Below are 16,129 nucleotides of genomic sequence, written 5' to 3' on the forward strand. Positions count from 1 at the left end.
GCTTGACGTCTGCGAGGCACTACACTTCAAGAAGTCAACACCAGCAATCAACAGCCAATTAATGCACAACTATATTCTACCCACCTCAAGACTCCGCTCCAATATAGAAGCATCAAGAAATATGGACCAATAGGGTTTCTACAATCACTTCCATTCAATACCCATTGTTTCGTGTTCTGTCTTGTGTTTAGGAATTTAATACCCTATTAATACCACCACACCCCATCCACCTCACTCAAATGTAGATATAAAGAAATCGAAGATGTGTAAGTTCTATTCAGTTGTGTATGCGTAAACTAAAGTCTTTGAAAATGTAATAAGTTTTACGAAACGCGCTCAAGTGTGGCGTCAGACTAGAAATAAAAATGAATTTTGGAGAATTGATTTTTGAATTACCACCAACAGTGAAAAGAAACGTACGAAAGATCGAGAAAATTCGTGTTAGAATTATTAATCTTACTTTTTCGGTCATATTTAATAATATATATATATATATATATATATATATATATATATATATATATATATATATATATATATATATATATATATATATATATATATATATATATATTGGTGTATACTGGCAGCAGGTTTTCTTTCAAACATGTTTCATTGAATATGACCGCATATTCTGTATTTATTATTTTCTGGTTTAGGGCTTCTATCCCTCTAACTATTTTCTTAGCATCAGGGCTTAATTGAAATAGGAGTTCTCCAAAACTCATTTTCGTACTTTTAAGGTGAAGAAAAGAAGTGATTTACTATAGAGTGTATTGCACTTATTTGTATAATTTGCACGACGTTTCGAACCTCCATGGCTCATTCTCAAGTGAACAGATCTTACAATACTAGTTGATTTTATACCCGCATTAGGTCAGGTGATAATACAATGAAGGTGAAAACATGGGGGGATACATAAGGGATAAACATAGGGGCTGCAGAAGGCTTATTGGCCCATACGAGGCATCTCCTATCAAAGATTAATCCAGTGTAATTGGCCTGTTATGTTGGACATTGTCTTCTGTGTTGGCATCGATATGTTCTTGTCTTGTCCTTACTCTCATGGTGGGTAGAGTAAATAGTTCCGTGATTTGGGTGTTCATGGTAGGTCGCTCTATTCTTATGTGAATTGCCTCAAGAATTTGTAATCTTCTTGAATCTTGGGTTTTGTCTATTATGCAAGTATTCTTGTTCAACATTTCTCTTGTTAGAGTAATGTCATGGGCTTGTCTCATGTGATTCCTAGGAATCACATGAGGGAATCGGGGGTAGGTGGGGGTTTTGGGGTAGAAGAGGGGGAAGAGGGAGATGGGGGAAGGTGTTAGGGGGTCACAGGTGAGGGGTTAAATGTGGGCTGGAGGTGCATAGGAGGGGTGAAGGTTGGGTGGGGTTTGGGGGGTGAGTGTAAGAGGGGTGCAGTGGAAGCTGGGATGGAGCAGATGGAAGTGAAGGCAATGGGGTAGAAGGGGCAGGGGAGTAAGAGGGGGTAATAGGGGAGGGGGGATGGGAAGGTGGGTTTGGGGAAGGGATGGCTTGACCCACTGGGGTCGTTGACAGGTGTGATGTAGCAGGGGCAGGGGAGTTGTTGGGGAAGTGCAAATGTGGCAGGGGCAGGGGGGTTTTGAGGGGATAGGGCAGAAGGAGGTATAGGAGGGTTGAGTTGGGGAGGATGTGACCTGGGAGGTGGCCTGAGAGGTGGCCTGGGAGGTGACCTGGGAGGTGACCTGGGAGGTGGCCTGGGAGGTGACCTGGGAGGTGACCTGGGAGGTGAGGCTACCTGAGAGGCTAGGGGTACGGTGTCGTGCTTGCCATCTATTCTTGTAGGTGGTGTGTGTGTGTGTGTGTGTGTGTGTGTGTGTGTGTGTGTGTGTGTGAATCACGAAAATTAACACGTGATGAAAAATGTGACAGTGTCAGACCACGGAGGAAGAATTGAAACAGGAATTTCCTTAAGTACATTCGCATATTAATACATCTTCAGGATTCCTTCTGAAGATGTATTAATATACGAAAGTACTTAAGGAAATTCCAGTTTTCAATTCTTCCTCCGTGGTCTGACACTGTCATATATATATATATATATATATATATATATATATATATATATATATATATATATATATATATATATATATATATATATATATATATATATATATATATATATATATATATATATATAAAACAGTAGCAACAGCAGATTGCAGCAACTCGAAAATAGATGAAATCCTTTGCATGGTTGCAGCCGGTGGTCACCTTGGAGGAAGCCTGGAAAAACAGGTTTGTGGTAGTCAAGGTTCCCGGCTCTGGCCAAGGTTATGCCCTAGTGTGGGGGAAGCCACACCCAGCTCCCTGACACACCTGGTGCTGCCAGGCAGGTGTGTGACAGTGTCGTGGTTTCAATGACTGAGGGAGTGTCAGGGGGGTCACACTGACTGAGGGAGTGTCAGGGGGGGGTCACACTGACTGAGGGAGTGTCAGGGGTCACACTGCCTGAGACAGTGTCAGGGGCGAGCCACACTGCCTGAGACAGTGTCAGGGGCGAGCCACACTGCCTGAGACAGTGTCAGGGGCGAGCCACACTGCCTGAGACAGTGTCAGGGGCGAGCCACACTGCCTGAGACAGTGTCTGGAGGTAACACTGCCTGAGACAGTGTCAGGGGCGAGCCACACTGCCTGAGACAGTGTCAGGGGCGAGCCACACTGCCTGAGACAGTGTCAGGGGCGAGCCACACTGCCTGAGACAGTGTCAGAGGCGAGCCACACTGCCTGAGACAGTGTCAGGGGCGAGCCACACTGCCTGAGACAGTGTCAGGGGCGAGCCACACTGCCTGAGACAGTGTCAGGGGCGAGCCACACTGCCTGAGACAGTGTCAGGGGCGAGCCACACTGCCTGAGACAGTGTCAGGGGCGAGCCACACTGCCTGAGACAGTGTCAGGGGGGCCCACACTGCCTGAGACAGTGTCAGGGGGGCCCACACTGCCTGAGACAGTGTCAGGGGGGCCCACACTGCCTGAGACAGTGTCAGAGGCGAGCCACACTGCTCCTCCACGCACCAGCTTTACACCTTGCCTCACTTCGTAAACAAGATACAGGATGGTGAGCCAGACCGAGTTCTTCGTGAGAAACCTTCCTCCCTTCACCAGTTCCACCTCATCTTCCCAGCACATGACACCCCAGAACAAAGGAGAACTTCCTCTTCGACACAGGTGTCAACAAGGCCCTTGGACCAGGCTACGTCAGCCCCTACACACCCTGTCAAAGGGGCCGTGTTAACGGACCGGACCCTGGCAGCCGTCATCCAATTCTGCATTCATCACGAGTCTTGGCGACCAATTTAGAAGATCACCGCTATATCTAGTGACAATAGGTAAACAATAGGTAAAGCATGATATTGGTAAATCATGGGGGTATCAATCATGGTGGCATCCATCATGGTGGCATCCATCATGGTGGTATCCATCATGGTGGCATCCATCATGGTGACATCCATCATGGTGGCATCCATCATGGTGACATCCATCATATAGGTATCCATCATGGGGTCTTCCATCATGTTGGGTATCCATCATGCGGTATCCATCATAATGACATCCATCATGGTGGCATCCTTCATGGTGGCATCCTTCATGGTGGCATCCATCATGGTTGCATCCATCATGTTGGGCATCCATCATGGTGGGCATCCATCATGGGGGCATCCATCATGGTGGCATCCATCATGGTGGTATCCATCATGGTGGCATCCATCATAGGGGCATCCATCATGGTGGGTATCCATCATGGGGGCATCCATCATGGTAGCATCCATCATGGGGGCATCCATCATGGTGGGTATCCATCATGGGGGCATCCATCATGGGGGCATCCATCATGGTGGGTATCCATCATGGGGGCATCCATCATGGTGGTATCCATCATTGGGGCATCTATCATGGGGGCATCCATCATGGGGGCATCCATCATGGGGGCATCCATCATTGGGGCATCCATCATGGTGGGTATCCATCATGGGGACATCCATCATGGGGGTATTTATCATGGGGGCATCCATCATGGGGGATATTTATCATGGTGGTATCCATCATTGGGGCATCCATCATAGGGGCATCCATCATGGGGTATTTATCATGGGGGCATCCATCATTGGGGCATCCATCATGGGGGCATCCATCATGGGGGTATTTATCATGGGGGCATCCATCATTGGGGCATCCATCATGGGGACATCCATCATCGGGGTATTTATCATGGGGGCATCCATCATTGGGGCATCCATCATGGGGGCATCCATCATCGGGGTATTTATCATGGGGACATCCATCACGAGTAAGCCATCCATCACCACTAAACACAGCCACCCAGACATCTTGAGTGAGAACTAAACTTGCAGTAAGTGTGCTCACACCCGGGCTGACCTTGGCCCAGAGACCACGCCATGACATAACTCATTAAGTAATATTTACAAAAAAAAAAAAATCCTGTCGTTATCCTGTGTCGTTTTTGTCCTCGATTTGAAAATGAAGAGGGTTAATATTGGGGGGGGGGAGGGGGAGTGGGGTCGGGGAGGGAGAGGAGCAACAGGATGAGGTTTGGAGGAGGAGTTGGGAGAGGGGAGAGGTTACTGGGGAGGGTGACCGGTTTTTTGAGGGGTTGGAAATATGACAGGCGGGAGAGTGCCAGGGGCGTACGGGAGAAGGAGGGGAAGAGAGGAGAGGGGAGGGGAGGGAGGGGGGAATAGAAGCAAAACTTCCCAATTGTTGAAAAAAGTGAGATTCTGTAGGTCCACAACACCACCACAACCACTAACCGGACCACCACAACCACCAACCACACCACCACAACCACCAACCACACCACCACAACCACCAACCAGACCACCACAACCAACAACCGGACCACCACAACCACCAACCACACCACCACAACCACCAACCGCACCACCACAACCACCAACCGGACCACCACAACCACCAACCGGACCACCACAACCACTAACCGGACCACCACAACCACCAACCGCACCACCACAACCAACAACCGGACCACCACAACCACCAACCGGACCACCACAACCACCAACCGGACCACCACAACCACCAACCGCACCACCACAACCACCAACCGCACCACCACAACCAACAACCGGACCACCACAACCACCAACCACACCACCACAACCACCAACCACACCACCACAACCACCAACCGCACCACCACAACCAACAACCGGACCACCACAACCAACAACCGCACCACCACAACCACCAACCGGACCACCACAACCACCAACCACACCACCACAACCACCAACCACACCACCACAACCACCAACCGCACCACCACAACCAACAACCGCACCACCACAACCACCAACCGGACCACCACAACCACCAACCACACCACCACAACCACCAACCGCACCACCACAACCAACAACCGCACCACCACAACCACCAACCACACCACCACAACCACCAACCACACCACCACAACCACCAACCACACCACCACAACCAACAACCGGACCACCACAACCACCAACCACACCACCACAACCACCAACCGCACCACCACAACCACCAACCACACCACCACAACCACCAACCGCACCACCACAACCACCAACCACACCACCACAACCACCAACCACACCACCACAACCACCAACCGGACCACCACAACCACCAACCGGACCACCACAACCAACAACCACACCACCACAACCACCAACCGCACCACCACAACCACCAACCGCACCACCACAACCACCAACCGGACCACCACAACCACCAACCGGACCACCACAACCACCAACCGGACCACCACAACCACTAACCGGACCACCACAACCACCAACCGCACCACCACAACCAACAACCGGACCACCACAACCACCAACCGGACCACCACAACCAACAACCGCACCACCACAACCACCAACCACACCACCACAACCAACAACCGCACCACCACAACCAACAACCGCACCACCACAACCAACAACCGGACCACCACAACCACCAACCGCACCACCACAACCACCAACCACACCACCACAACCACCAACCGGACCACCACAACCACCAACCGGACCACCACAACCAACAACCACACCACCACAACCACCAACCGCACCACCACAACCACCAACCGCACCACCACAACCACCAACCGGACCACCACAACCACCAACCGGACCACCACAACCACCAACCGCACCACCACAACCACCAACCACACCACCACAACCACCAACCGGACCACCACAACCACCAACCGGACCACCACAACCACCAACCGGACCACCACAACCACCAACCGCACCACCACAACCACCAACCACACCACCACAACCACCAACCACACCACCACAACCACCAACCGGACCACCACAACCACCAACCGCACCACCACAACCACCAACCACACCACCACAACCACCAACCGGACCACCACAACCACCAACCGGACCACCACAACCACCAACCGGACCACCACAACCACCAACCACACCACCACAACCACCAACCGCACCACCACAACCACTAACCACACCACCACAACCACCAACCACACCACCACAACCACCAACCGCACCACCACAACCACCAACCGCACCACCACAACCACCAACCACACCACCACAACCAACAACCGGACCACCACAACCACCAACCGCACCACCACAACCACCAACCGCACCACCACAACCACCAACCACACCACCACAACCACCAACCACACCACCACAACCACCAACCGCACCACCACAACCACCAACCAGACCACCACAACCAACAACAACAACACTGCAGGAATCAGAAGACAAAAAGCGACGAAAACAGTTTCCAGCGCTTGACTATTCCGCCAGGCGCGAGGGAATCCGGTTCTGTACGCAGCCCCTCCTATCTTTTTGTGAGTCTTATCCCTGTTTAAACAAAAAAGCAAGATTTGCGAAGCGTTAGGCAGGTCTTGTTCATATATAAGACCCTGAGGAAGCAGGCCACACCGCACTCACTCCCTTCCTCCTGCTGACTCCACCTCCAGACGCTCTTCGCAGAAATGGTGAGTCTTGTACCAACCGCACGATCTCATTTTACGTCAACGTTCAAGAGGGAAGAAGGTGAACACTTGCAGAAGGTACCTGATCATCGGGAACTATGGTAGTTCCAGCTTGAGGAGTGCGTGTAGTGGCGTCTCGTCAGCTTGGGGGACCACACCGCCATCTGCAGGCCTCGCTAGTCTTAGACGACATTGATTTTCAGAACCAACACAGAGGGGTAGAAATAGCCTAAGCTACTCTATCCCTTTGAGATGTATTTATTGCTTATCTCAATAAACATACTTGAACTTGAACTTGAACCAACACTCAACCGCTGGAACACTTAGGATGCTCTTCGTATATCTCAAGGGATTTTGTGAGGTGTCTCTCTCTCTCTCTCTCTCTCTCTCTCTCTCTCTCTCTCTCTCTCTCTCTCTCTCTCAATTCCTCGGAGAATTTTGTAGGTAGTGATCGTGTCTTCCCTTACTCTTCAGTCTTCTAGTGTCGTGAGGTACATTTCTCGCAGCCTTTCTTCGTAACTCATGGCTCTTAGTTCTGGGACTAGCCTACTGGCATATCTCTGAACTTTTTCAAGCTTCGCCTTGTGCTTGACAAGTTACGGGCTCCAAAGTTACGGGCTCCAAGTTACGGGTATACAAAGTCCTGAATGATTCCTTACACAGGTTCCTGAAATGCGCGCGCGTGTGTGTGTGTGTGTGTGTGTGTGTGTGTGTGTGTGTGTGTGTGTGTGTGTGTGTGTGTGTGTGTGTGTGTGTGTGTGTGTGTGTGTGTGTGTGTGTGTGTGTGTGTGTGTGTGTGTGTGTGTGTGTGTGTGTGTGTGTGTGTGTGTATGTGTACTCACCTAGTTGTGTCTGCAGGATCGAGCATCGACTCTTGGATCCCGCCTTTCGAGCATCGGTTGTTTACAGTAATGACTCCTGTCCCATTTCCCTATCATACCTGGTTTTAAAATTATGAATAGTATTTGCTTCCACAACCTGTTCCTGAAGTGCATTCCCTTTTCCCACTACTCTCACGCTAAAAGAAAACTTTCTAACATCTCTGTGACTCATCTGAGTCTCAAGCTTCCATCCATGTCCCCTCGTTCTGTTACTATTCCGTGTGAACATTTCGTCTATGTCCACTCTGTCAATTCCCTCTGAGTATCTTATACGTTCCTATCATGTCCCCCCTCTCCCTTCTTCTTTCTAGTGTCGTAAGGCACAGTTCCCTCAGGCGCTCCTCATACCCCATCCCTCGTAGCTCTGGGACGAGTCTCGTTGCAAACCTCTGAACCTTTTCCAGTTTCATTATATGCTTCTTCAGATGGGGGACTCCATGATGAGGCGGCATACTCTAAGACTGGCCTCGCGTAGGCAGTGTAAAGCGTCCCTAAATGCCTCCTTACTTAGGTTTCTGAATGATGTTCTAAATTTTGCCAGTGTAGAGTACGCTGCTGTCGTTATCCTATTTATATGTGCCTCAGGAGATAGGGGTGTGTGTGTGTGTGTGTGTGTGTGTGTGTGTGTGTGTGTGTGTGTGTGTGTGTACTCACCTAGTTGTACTCACCTAGTTGTGTTTGCGGGGGTTGAGCTCTGGCTCTTTGGTCCCGCCTCTCAACCGTCAATCAACAGGTGTACAGATTCCTGAGCCTATCGGGCTCTGTCATATCTACACTTGAAACTGTGTATGGAGTGAGCCTCCACCACATCACCCCCTAATGCATTCCATTTGTCAACCACTCTGACACTAAAAAAGTTCTTTCTAATATCTCTGTGGCTCATTTGGGCACTCAGTTTCCACCTGTGTCCCCTTGTGCGTGTTCCCCTTGTGTTAAATAGACTGTCTTTGTCTACCCTATCAATCCCCTTCAGAATCTTGAATGTGGTGATCATGTCCCCCCTAACTCTTCTGTCTTCCAGCGAAGTGAGGTTTAATTCCCGTAGTCTCTCCTCGTAGCTCATACCTCTCAGCTCGGGTACTAGTCTGGTGGCAAACCTTTGAACCTTTTCCAGTTTAGTCTTATCCTTGACTAGATATGGACTCCATGCTGGGGCTGCATACTCCAGGATTGGCCTGACATATGTGGTATACAAAGTTCTGAATGATTCTTTACACAAGTTTCTGAATGCCGTTCGTATGTTGGCCAGAAGAGCAAAAGTGTGTGTGTGTGTGTGTGTGTGTGTGTGTGTGTGTGTGTGTGTGTGTGTGTGTGTGTGTGTGTGTGTGTGTGTGTGTGTGTGTGTGTGTGTGTGTGTGTGTGTGTGTGTGTGTGTGTGTGTGTGTGTGTGTGTGTGTGTGTGTGTGTGTGTGTGTGTGTGTCTGTGCGTGCGTGCGTGCGTGTGCGTGTACTCACCGAGTTGTGCAGCGGTGGTTGACCTTTTGCTCTTTGGTCCCGCCTCTCGATTGTCAATCAACTGGTGTACAGATTCCTGAGCCTACTGGGCTCTATCATATCTACATTTGAAACTGTGTATAGAGTCAGCCTCCACCGCATCACTACTTAATGCATTCCATTTACTAACTACTCTGACACTGAAAAAATTCTTTCTAATGTCTCTGTGGCTCATCTGGGTACTAAGTTTCCACCTGTGTCCCCTTGTTGGTGTTCCACCCGTGCTAAAGAGTTTATCTTTGTCCACCCTGTCAATTACCCTGAGAATTTTGTAGGTGGTTATCATGTCTCCCCATACTCTTCTGTTTTCTAGGGACGTGAGGTTCAGTTCCCTTAGCCTTTCCTCGTAGCTCATACCTCTCAGTTCCAGGACTAGTCTGGTGGCATTCCTCTGACTCTTCTCTAACTTTGTCTTGAGTTTAACTAGGTATGGACTCCAGGCTGGGGCCGCATATTCCAGGATTGGTCTGACATAAGTGGTATACAAGGTCCTGAACGATTCCTTACACACGTTTCTAAAAGCAGTTCTTATGTTGGCCAATCTAGCATATGCCGCTGATGATATCCTTTTAATGTCCTGCTCTGGAGTGTGATGTCAACCCCCAGATCTTTCTCTCTATTTGCCTCTTGCAGGATTTCACCTCCCAGATGGTATCTTGTGTTCAGCCTTCTGCTCCTTTCGCCTAATTTCATTACTTTACACTTTCCTGAGTTGAACTTTAGTACCCGTTTTCTAGACCGATCCTCCAGTTTGCTCAGATCGTCCAGTAGTCTCTGTCTATCTTCATCTGTCTTGATTCTTCTCACAGCTGTGAGAAGTGTACACAACTGTGTACTCACCTAATTGTGCTTGCAGTGGCTTGATCTTCGGCTCTTGGCCTTTGGCCCCGCCTCTCAACTGTCAATCTACTGGTGTACAGGTTCCCAAGAACCTGTGTGTGTGAGAGAGAGAGAGAGAGAGAGAGAGAGAGAGAGAGAGAGAGAGAGAGAGAGAGAGAGAGAGAGAGAGAGAGAGAGAGAGTGAGAGAGAGAGAGAGAGAGAGAGAGAGAGAGAGAGAGAGAGAGAGAGAGAGAGAGAGAGAGAGAGAGAGAGAGAGAGAGAGAGAGAGAGAGAGAGAGAGAGAGAGAGAGAGAGAGAGAGAGAGAGAGAGAGAGAGAGAGAGAGAGAGAGAGAGAGAGAGAGAGAGAGAGAGAGAGAGAGAGAGAGAGTGAGAGAGAGTGTGTGAGAGAGAGAGAGAGAGAGAGAGAGAGAGAGAGAGAGAGAGAGAGAGAGAGAGAGAGAGAGAGAGAGAGAGAGAGAGAGAGAGAGAGAGAGAGAGAGAGAGAGAGAGAGAGAGAGAGAGAGAGAGAGAGAGAGAGAGTGAGAGAGATAGAGAGAGAGAGAGAGAGAGAGTGAGAGAGAGAGTGAGAGAGAGAGAGAGAGAGAGAGAGAGAGAGAGAGAGAGAGAGAGAGAGAGAGAGAGAGAGAGAGAGAGAGAGAGAGAGAGAGAGAGAGAGAGAGAGAGAGAGAGAGAGAGAGAGAGAGAGAGAGAGAGAGAGAGAGAGAGAGAGAGAGAGAGAGAGAGAGAGAGAGAGAGAGAGAGAGAGAGAGAGAGAGAGAGAGAGAGAGAGAGAGAGAGAGAGAGAGAGAGAGAGAGAGAGAGAGAGAGAGAGAGAGAGAGAGAGAGAGAGAGAGAGAGAGAGAGAGAGAGAGAGAGAGAGAGAGAGAGAGAGAGAGAGAGAGAGAGAGAGGGGGGGGGGGCAACAACCTCTTGTACAACAAACCATGTAAGGTGCTGAGCAACTGAGACAACCCAGTAACCTCTGCTCATAAACCAGTAAGAACTGACACTCCTCAAACGCCTAAAAATGGGGGCGCTAAAGACTTCTTATCTCTCCCGCTACAGACTCCCAACAAGCGCTATCTCCTGCTGGCGGCGGTGCTGGTGGCCATGCTCCTAGTGGTGTTCCCGGCCGAGGCAGCGCCCCAGGTTGGCTACGGCGTCTTACCCGCAGGCCGGGGGCTCCTTCCCGCGTGCCAGCGCCTTCCTCCAGGGTCCCTACTCCACCTTCGGAGGGTACAGCCTTGAGATCGGCAGCTTCGAGAATGAGCGGAGAATCTACGTCTAAGAACAGACATCTTCCCCCTGACTCCAATCCCTATTGTGACAAGTTTCATATCCTGACGTACCCAGTTCCATCTCCTGCTGCCCTTTCTCCAGTGTGGTCTAACGTCACCATGCCTGAGTTCCAGTTCATGGCTGGAGCCTGAGGATGACTGGACGCAGCCTGAATATTCCCGGTCTCCATCTTGAGGTTATCTTGAGGTTATCTTGAGGTTATCTTGAGACGCTACTATTGAAATCTTGTGCTGTTGTGTGCAGATTATATTTGTAAACTCTCGCTGTGAAAATCATCTTAAGCCTTCATTAAAATTATGTTCATGGTGTACTTTTTATAGTTTATTATTTAACCTTTAAGTTATCAAGATGTTTTATTGAGTAAAAACATAACGAATACCTCGTCTCTTGTGTGTTTATTTGCTTCATTGTGTTTGTTAACAAATAAATGTACTGACTGTAGTGCACGAGGAGCAATGTACACCTGGGGTCGGATGCATGAAGCAGTTACGCAAGAACGTACGAAACTTGTCGTTCTTATTGCGTTCTTGGCTGTTACGTCGCGATTCAGGATTCAGAAAAGCAATCGCCGATCCTCCTAAGAACACAAACAAAAACACAGCTCCGCTCCTGTGCCAGGTAAGTCCACTACGGGCTCACCATAGCCCATGCTACTTGCCCCGCTCCTGTGCCGGGTAAGTCCACTACGGGCTCACCATAGCCCGTGCTGCTGGGAACTTTATGTTCCCAATTGCTGATTCTAAAACAACAACAACAACAACCTCGCTCCCATCACAATCGACTTGCTAATGGTCCAGGACGAACCCAAACCAGTCTCCGTGGTGCAGTGGTAAGACACTCGCCTGGCGTTACGCGAGCGCTTTGTCATGGGTTCGTATCCTGGCCGGGGAGGATTTACTGGGCGCAAATCCTTAACTGTAGCCTCTGTTTAACTCGACAGTAAAATGGGTACTTGGTTGTAACAACGATTCTTCGCGGCGGGGATCGTATTCCAGGGACCTGCCCGAAACGCTACGCGTACTAGTGGCTGTACAAGAATGTAACAACTCTTGTATATATCTTAAAAAAAAAAGTCTTCGTCTCCTCATCTCCTGGTGTGTGGTTTAGTCTTTATATCATCAGCCACGTTATTGTGACTCATAATTTACATATCAAACACTAAGTTATAAAGACTAAATCCTTACCTAAACTCACCTGGATGAGAATACAGTGCATATTTTAATGTAGTTAATAGAATCAGTTACCTATATAGTCTCTGTGGCGCAGTGGTAAAACATCCAGTTCGTCTCCTGTCCAAAATAGACAAGGCGAAAGCCCAGCACTTTGGCCTGGGTTCGTATCCTGGCCGGGGAGGATTGACTGGGCATCAATCCTTAACTCTCGCCTCTGTTCACCCAGAAGTAAATAGGTATTTGATTGTTAAACGATTGGCGGGTCGTATTCCGGGAAAAATTTGGATTAATGTCTTGCTCGAAACGCTGTGCGTGCTAGTGGCTAGTACAAGATTGTAAGAACTCTTGTATATATAAATACAAAAACTAAATATAAAGTATATTTCTGTTTTATATTATATTTATATTTTGTAGCTCCTATATTTTCCATTAATATTTATACCTTGACAATATTATAAACATTGGAAAGCCTGAATTAATAGTATTAATAATAATAATTGTAATTTATACGCATACAATATAAATTACAACGCGTTACAGTCGTTAATTAGTCGGTAAATAAGTTTTACATTGTAAAACCTGAGAAAGAGGTTACCTAATGCCCCGCAACTCGGACGAGCCTGTTGGAGATCACGGTGAACCCCTGTAAGACTGGTAGACAGTTGGTGTGAAACATGTGCGTTTCAGTTTTAGCCAACACCTATGTGGACTTCAGTGTTACATATCCAGACAGCGCTGCCAATCAAAGGGAAGCAGCCAAGTCGAGTAAATACAAAGATCGCGACCACCACTGCAATTTTGTCCCCATTGCCTCAGAGACACTTGGTTCCTGGGGTAAAAGTGCTGCTAGATTTTTGAAGGAGTTGGGGTCCAAGCTAATTGAAACAACTAGGGACCCTAGAGCCGCCAGTTTTCTCTTTCAGCGCCTTAGTGTGGCGATCCAGAGAGGAAATGCTCACTGCATCCATGGTTCCTGTCCGCCATCTGAAGAGCTGGAGTAACTCAACAAATTGTGACGAGTAGTCTTGTACCCTGCATGTAACCAATGTTGTAACCCATTTTGTGTAGTGAAGTTTTAAATACAATAAAATGAGAACATACAAAATAATATAGGGGTGTAGGAGAAGACAATGTGTGAGTGAATGCAGCTGCCACACAAGACTTTCCCGGATGATACATATCATCTTCGTCGAGGTCGAGGGTCCCTACAAACGCAACCAGAGTACCCCATATATATATATATATATATATATATATATATATATATATATATATATATATATATATATATATATATATGCGAACAAGCCTGAATGGTCCCCAGGACTATATGTGACTGAAAACTCACACCCCAGAAGTGACTCGAACCCATACTCCCAGGAGCAACGCAACTGGGAGTATGCAACTACAGGGCGCCTTAATCCGCTTGACCATCACGGCCGGACAAAAGGAAGTGGTAGCCTTCACCCAAAGAATGAGGTGATTTGGTGAAATGCTATGCCCAAGATTACCATCCGAGTTGCCGGCGGGGAAGTGGTTCAAATAGCTTCGGCTACCACTTCCTTTTGTCCGGCCGTGATGGTCAAGCGGATTAAGGCGCCCTGTAGTTACCAGTTGCGTTGCTCCTGGGAGTATGGGTTCGAGTCACTTCTGGGGTGTGAGTTTTCAGTCGTCATATATATATATATATATATATATATATATATATATATATATATATATATATATATATATATATATATATATATATATATATATATATATACACATACCTCACAAAGTGAGGGGATTCGATGAAATATATATGCCCAAGCTTACCTCCAAGTGCTGTCGGGTCGGTGGGGATATAGCCTCGGCTACCAATGATTTTTGTACAGTCACGTTGGTCGAGTGGTTAAGGAACCAGGTTCGTCATGGTGCATAGTGTTCCTGGCTGTCTGGGTTCGAATCCTTCTGGGGTGTGAAGTTTTCAGTTGCATATTGGCTTGGGGACCATTCAAGCTTGTCCGCATATGTATGTATGTATGTATGTATGTATGTATGTATGTATGTATGTATGTATGTATGTATGTATGTATGTATGTATGTATGTATGTATGTATGTATATATGTGTGTGTGTGTGTAAGAAAGAAATTGAATTGTGTGTGTGTGTGTGTGTGTGTATGTGTATGTATATATATATATATATATATATATATATATATATATATATATATATATACTTATATATATATATATATATATATATATATATATATACTCCGAAATTACCATCTCTTTTAAGGGTCTGAGCAGGTGGTGGAGAGGGTTAAGGCGTACCTGTTATGCCAGTTGCTGGAAGGCTTCTGTGCTGGCTAGGGTTCGAGTCTCCTGGTGGGAAAGTGTTCTAAAGTTGTATATATATATATATATATATATATATATATATATATATATATATATATATATATATATATATATATATATATATATATATATATATATATATATGTATGTATGTATGTGTGTGTGTGTGTGTAGCAGTCTTTCTTGTAAACATGTTGTTGAATATGACCGATAAGGTAAGATTAATGATTCTAACACGAATCTTCTCAATATTTCTTACGTCTTCACTGTCGAGGGTAATTGAAAAATTAACTCTCCAAAGTTTATTTTCATATTTTTATTTAGGATATGATGCCTAGAAGAGTTTTGCAAGAGACTTCTCACATTTTCAGAGACAAATTTTTATATACTCCGTTACATGCTTATATTTGTTTTTGGGAGAGGTGATAGAACACAAACCAATGGGTAATCATTGGGTAAAGATAATTTTGCATAGTCAGAACACGAATTATTGCTTATTTTCTCTTCTTGCTTCTGTGTTGGTTCGGGGTCTTGAAGTGGGTAGAATGTAATTATGTGTTAATTGGCTGTTGATTGCTGGTATTGACTGTTTTATGTGTAGTGCCTCGCTGGTGTCGAGTCTCCTGCTGTCGCTGTATCTATTGATAATTTCTGTGTTGTTTGTTAAGATTTCTCTGGTGATGATCTGGTTGTGTGAGGAGATATATGCTTCTTAATGGAGCCCTGTTGTTTGCGCATTGTTAATCGCCGAGAAAGACAACAACAAAACGTTGTTGTTTTGCCTATATACTGAGATCTTTAGGGCTGACAGTCCCCAAGTCGGCATGCGAAGGCATAGACGACGTTGGTCTCTTTCAAGGCGCTCTTTTTGGTGTCTGGAGACCTCTTCATGAGTAGATTGGCCATTTTCTTGTTTTTTTAGTAAATTGTCGGTTGTATCTTCTGATTTTTGTCTATGGGGATAACATTCCTATTAATAATATCTTTCAGGACACTTTCCTCCGTTTTATGAGCTGTCGAAAAGAAGTTCCTGTAAAACAGTCTAA

General features: G+C 47.0%; 1 protein-coding gene and 1 long non-coding RNA gene across 2 annotated transcripts; both read left to right on the top strand.

The window, feature by feature from the left end:
- The first annotated feature begins 3,695 nt into the window (after positions 1-3,695).
- LOC138364867 (uncharacterized) lies at positions 3,696-4,109 on the top strand. Its single transcript, XM_069324855.1, has one exon. The coding sequence runs from the start codon at positions 3,696-3,698 to the stop codon at positions 4,107-4,109; it is 414 nt and encodes a 137-aa protein (XP_069180956.1).
- Positions 4,110-6,904: 2,795 nt separating this feature from the next.
- LOC123759223 (uncharacterized) lies at positions 6,905-11,879 on the top strand. Its single transcript, XR_006773012.2, has 2 exons — positions 6,905-7,072; positions 11,331-11,879. It is a non-coding gene; the product is annotated as an uncharacterized lncRNA (long non-coding RNA).
- The last annotated feature ends 4,250 nt before the right edge of the window (positions 11,880-16,129 follow it).

Source organism: Procambarus clarkii, chromosome 15, assembly GCF_040958095.1.
Source record: "Procambarus clarkii isolate CNS0578487 chromosome 15, FALCON_Pclarkii_2.0, whole genome shotgun sequence".
In the NCBI taxonomy this organism is placed as follows: Eukaryota; Metazoa; Arthropoda; class Malacostraca; order Decapoda; family Cambaridae; genus Procambarus; species Procambarus clarkii.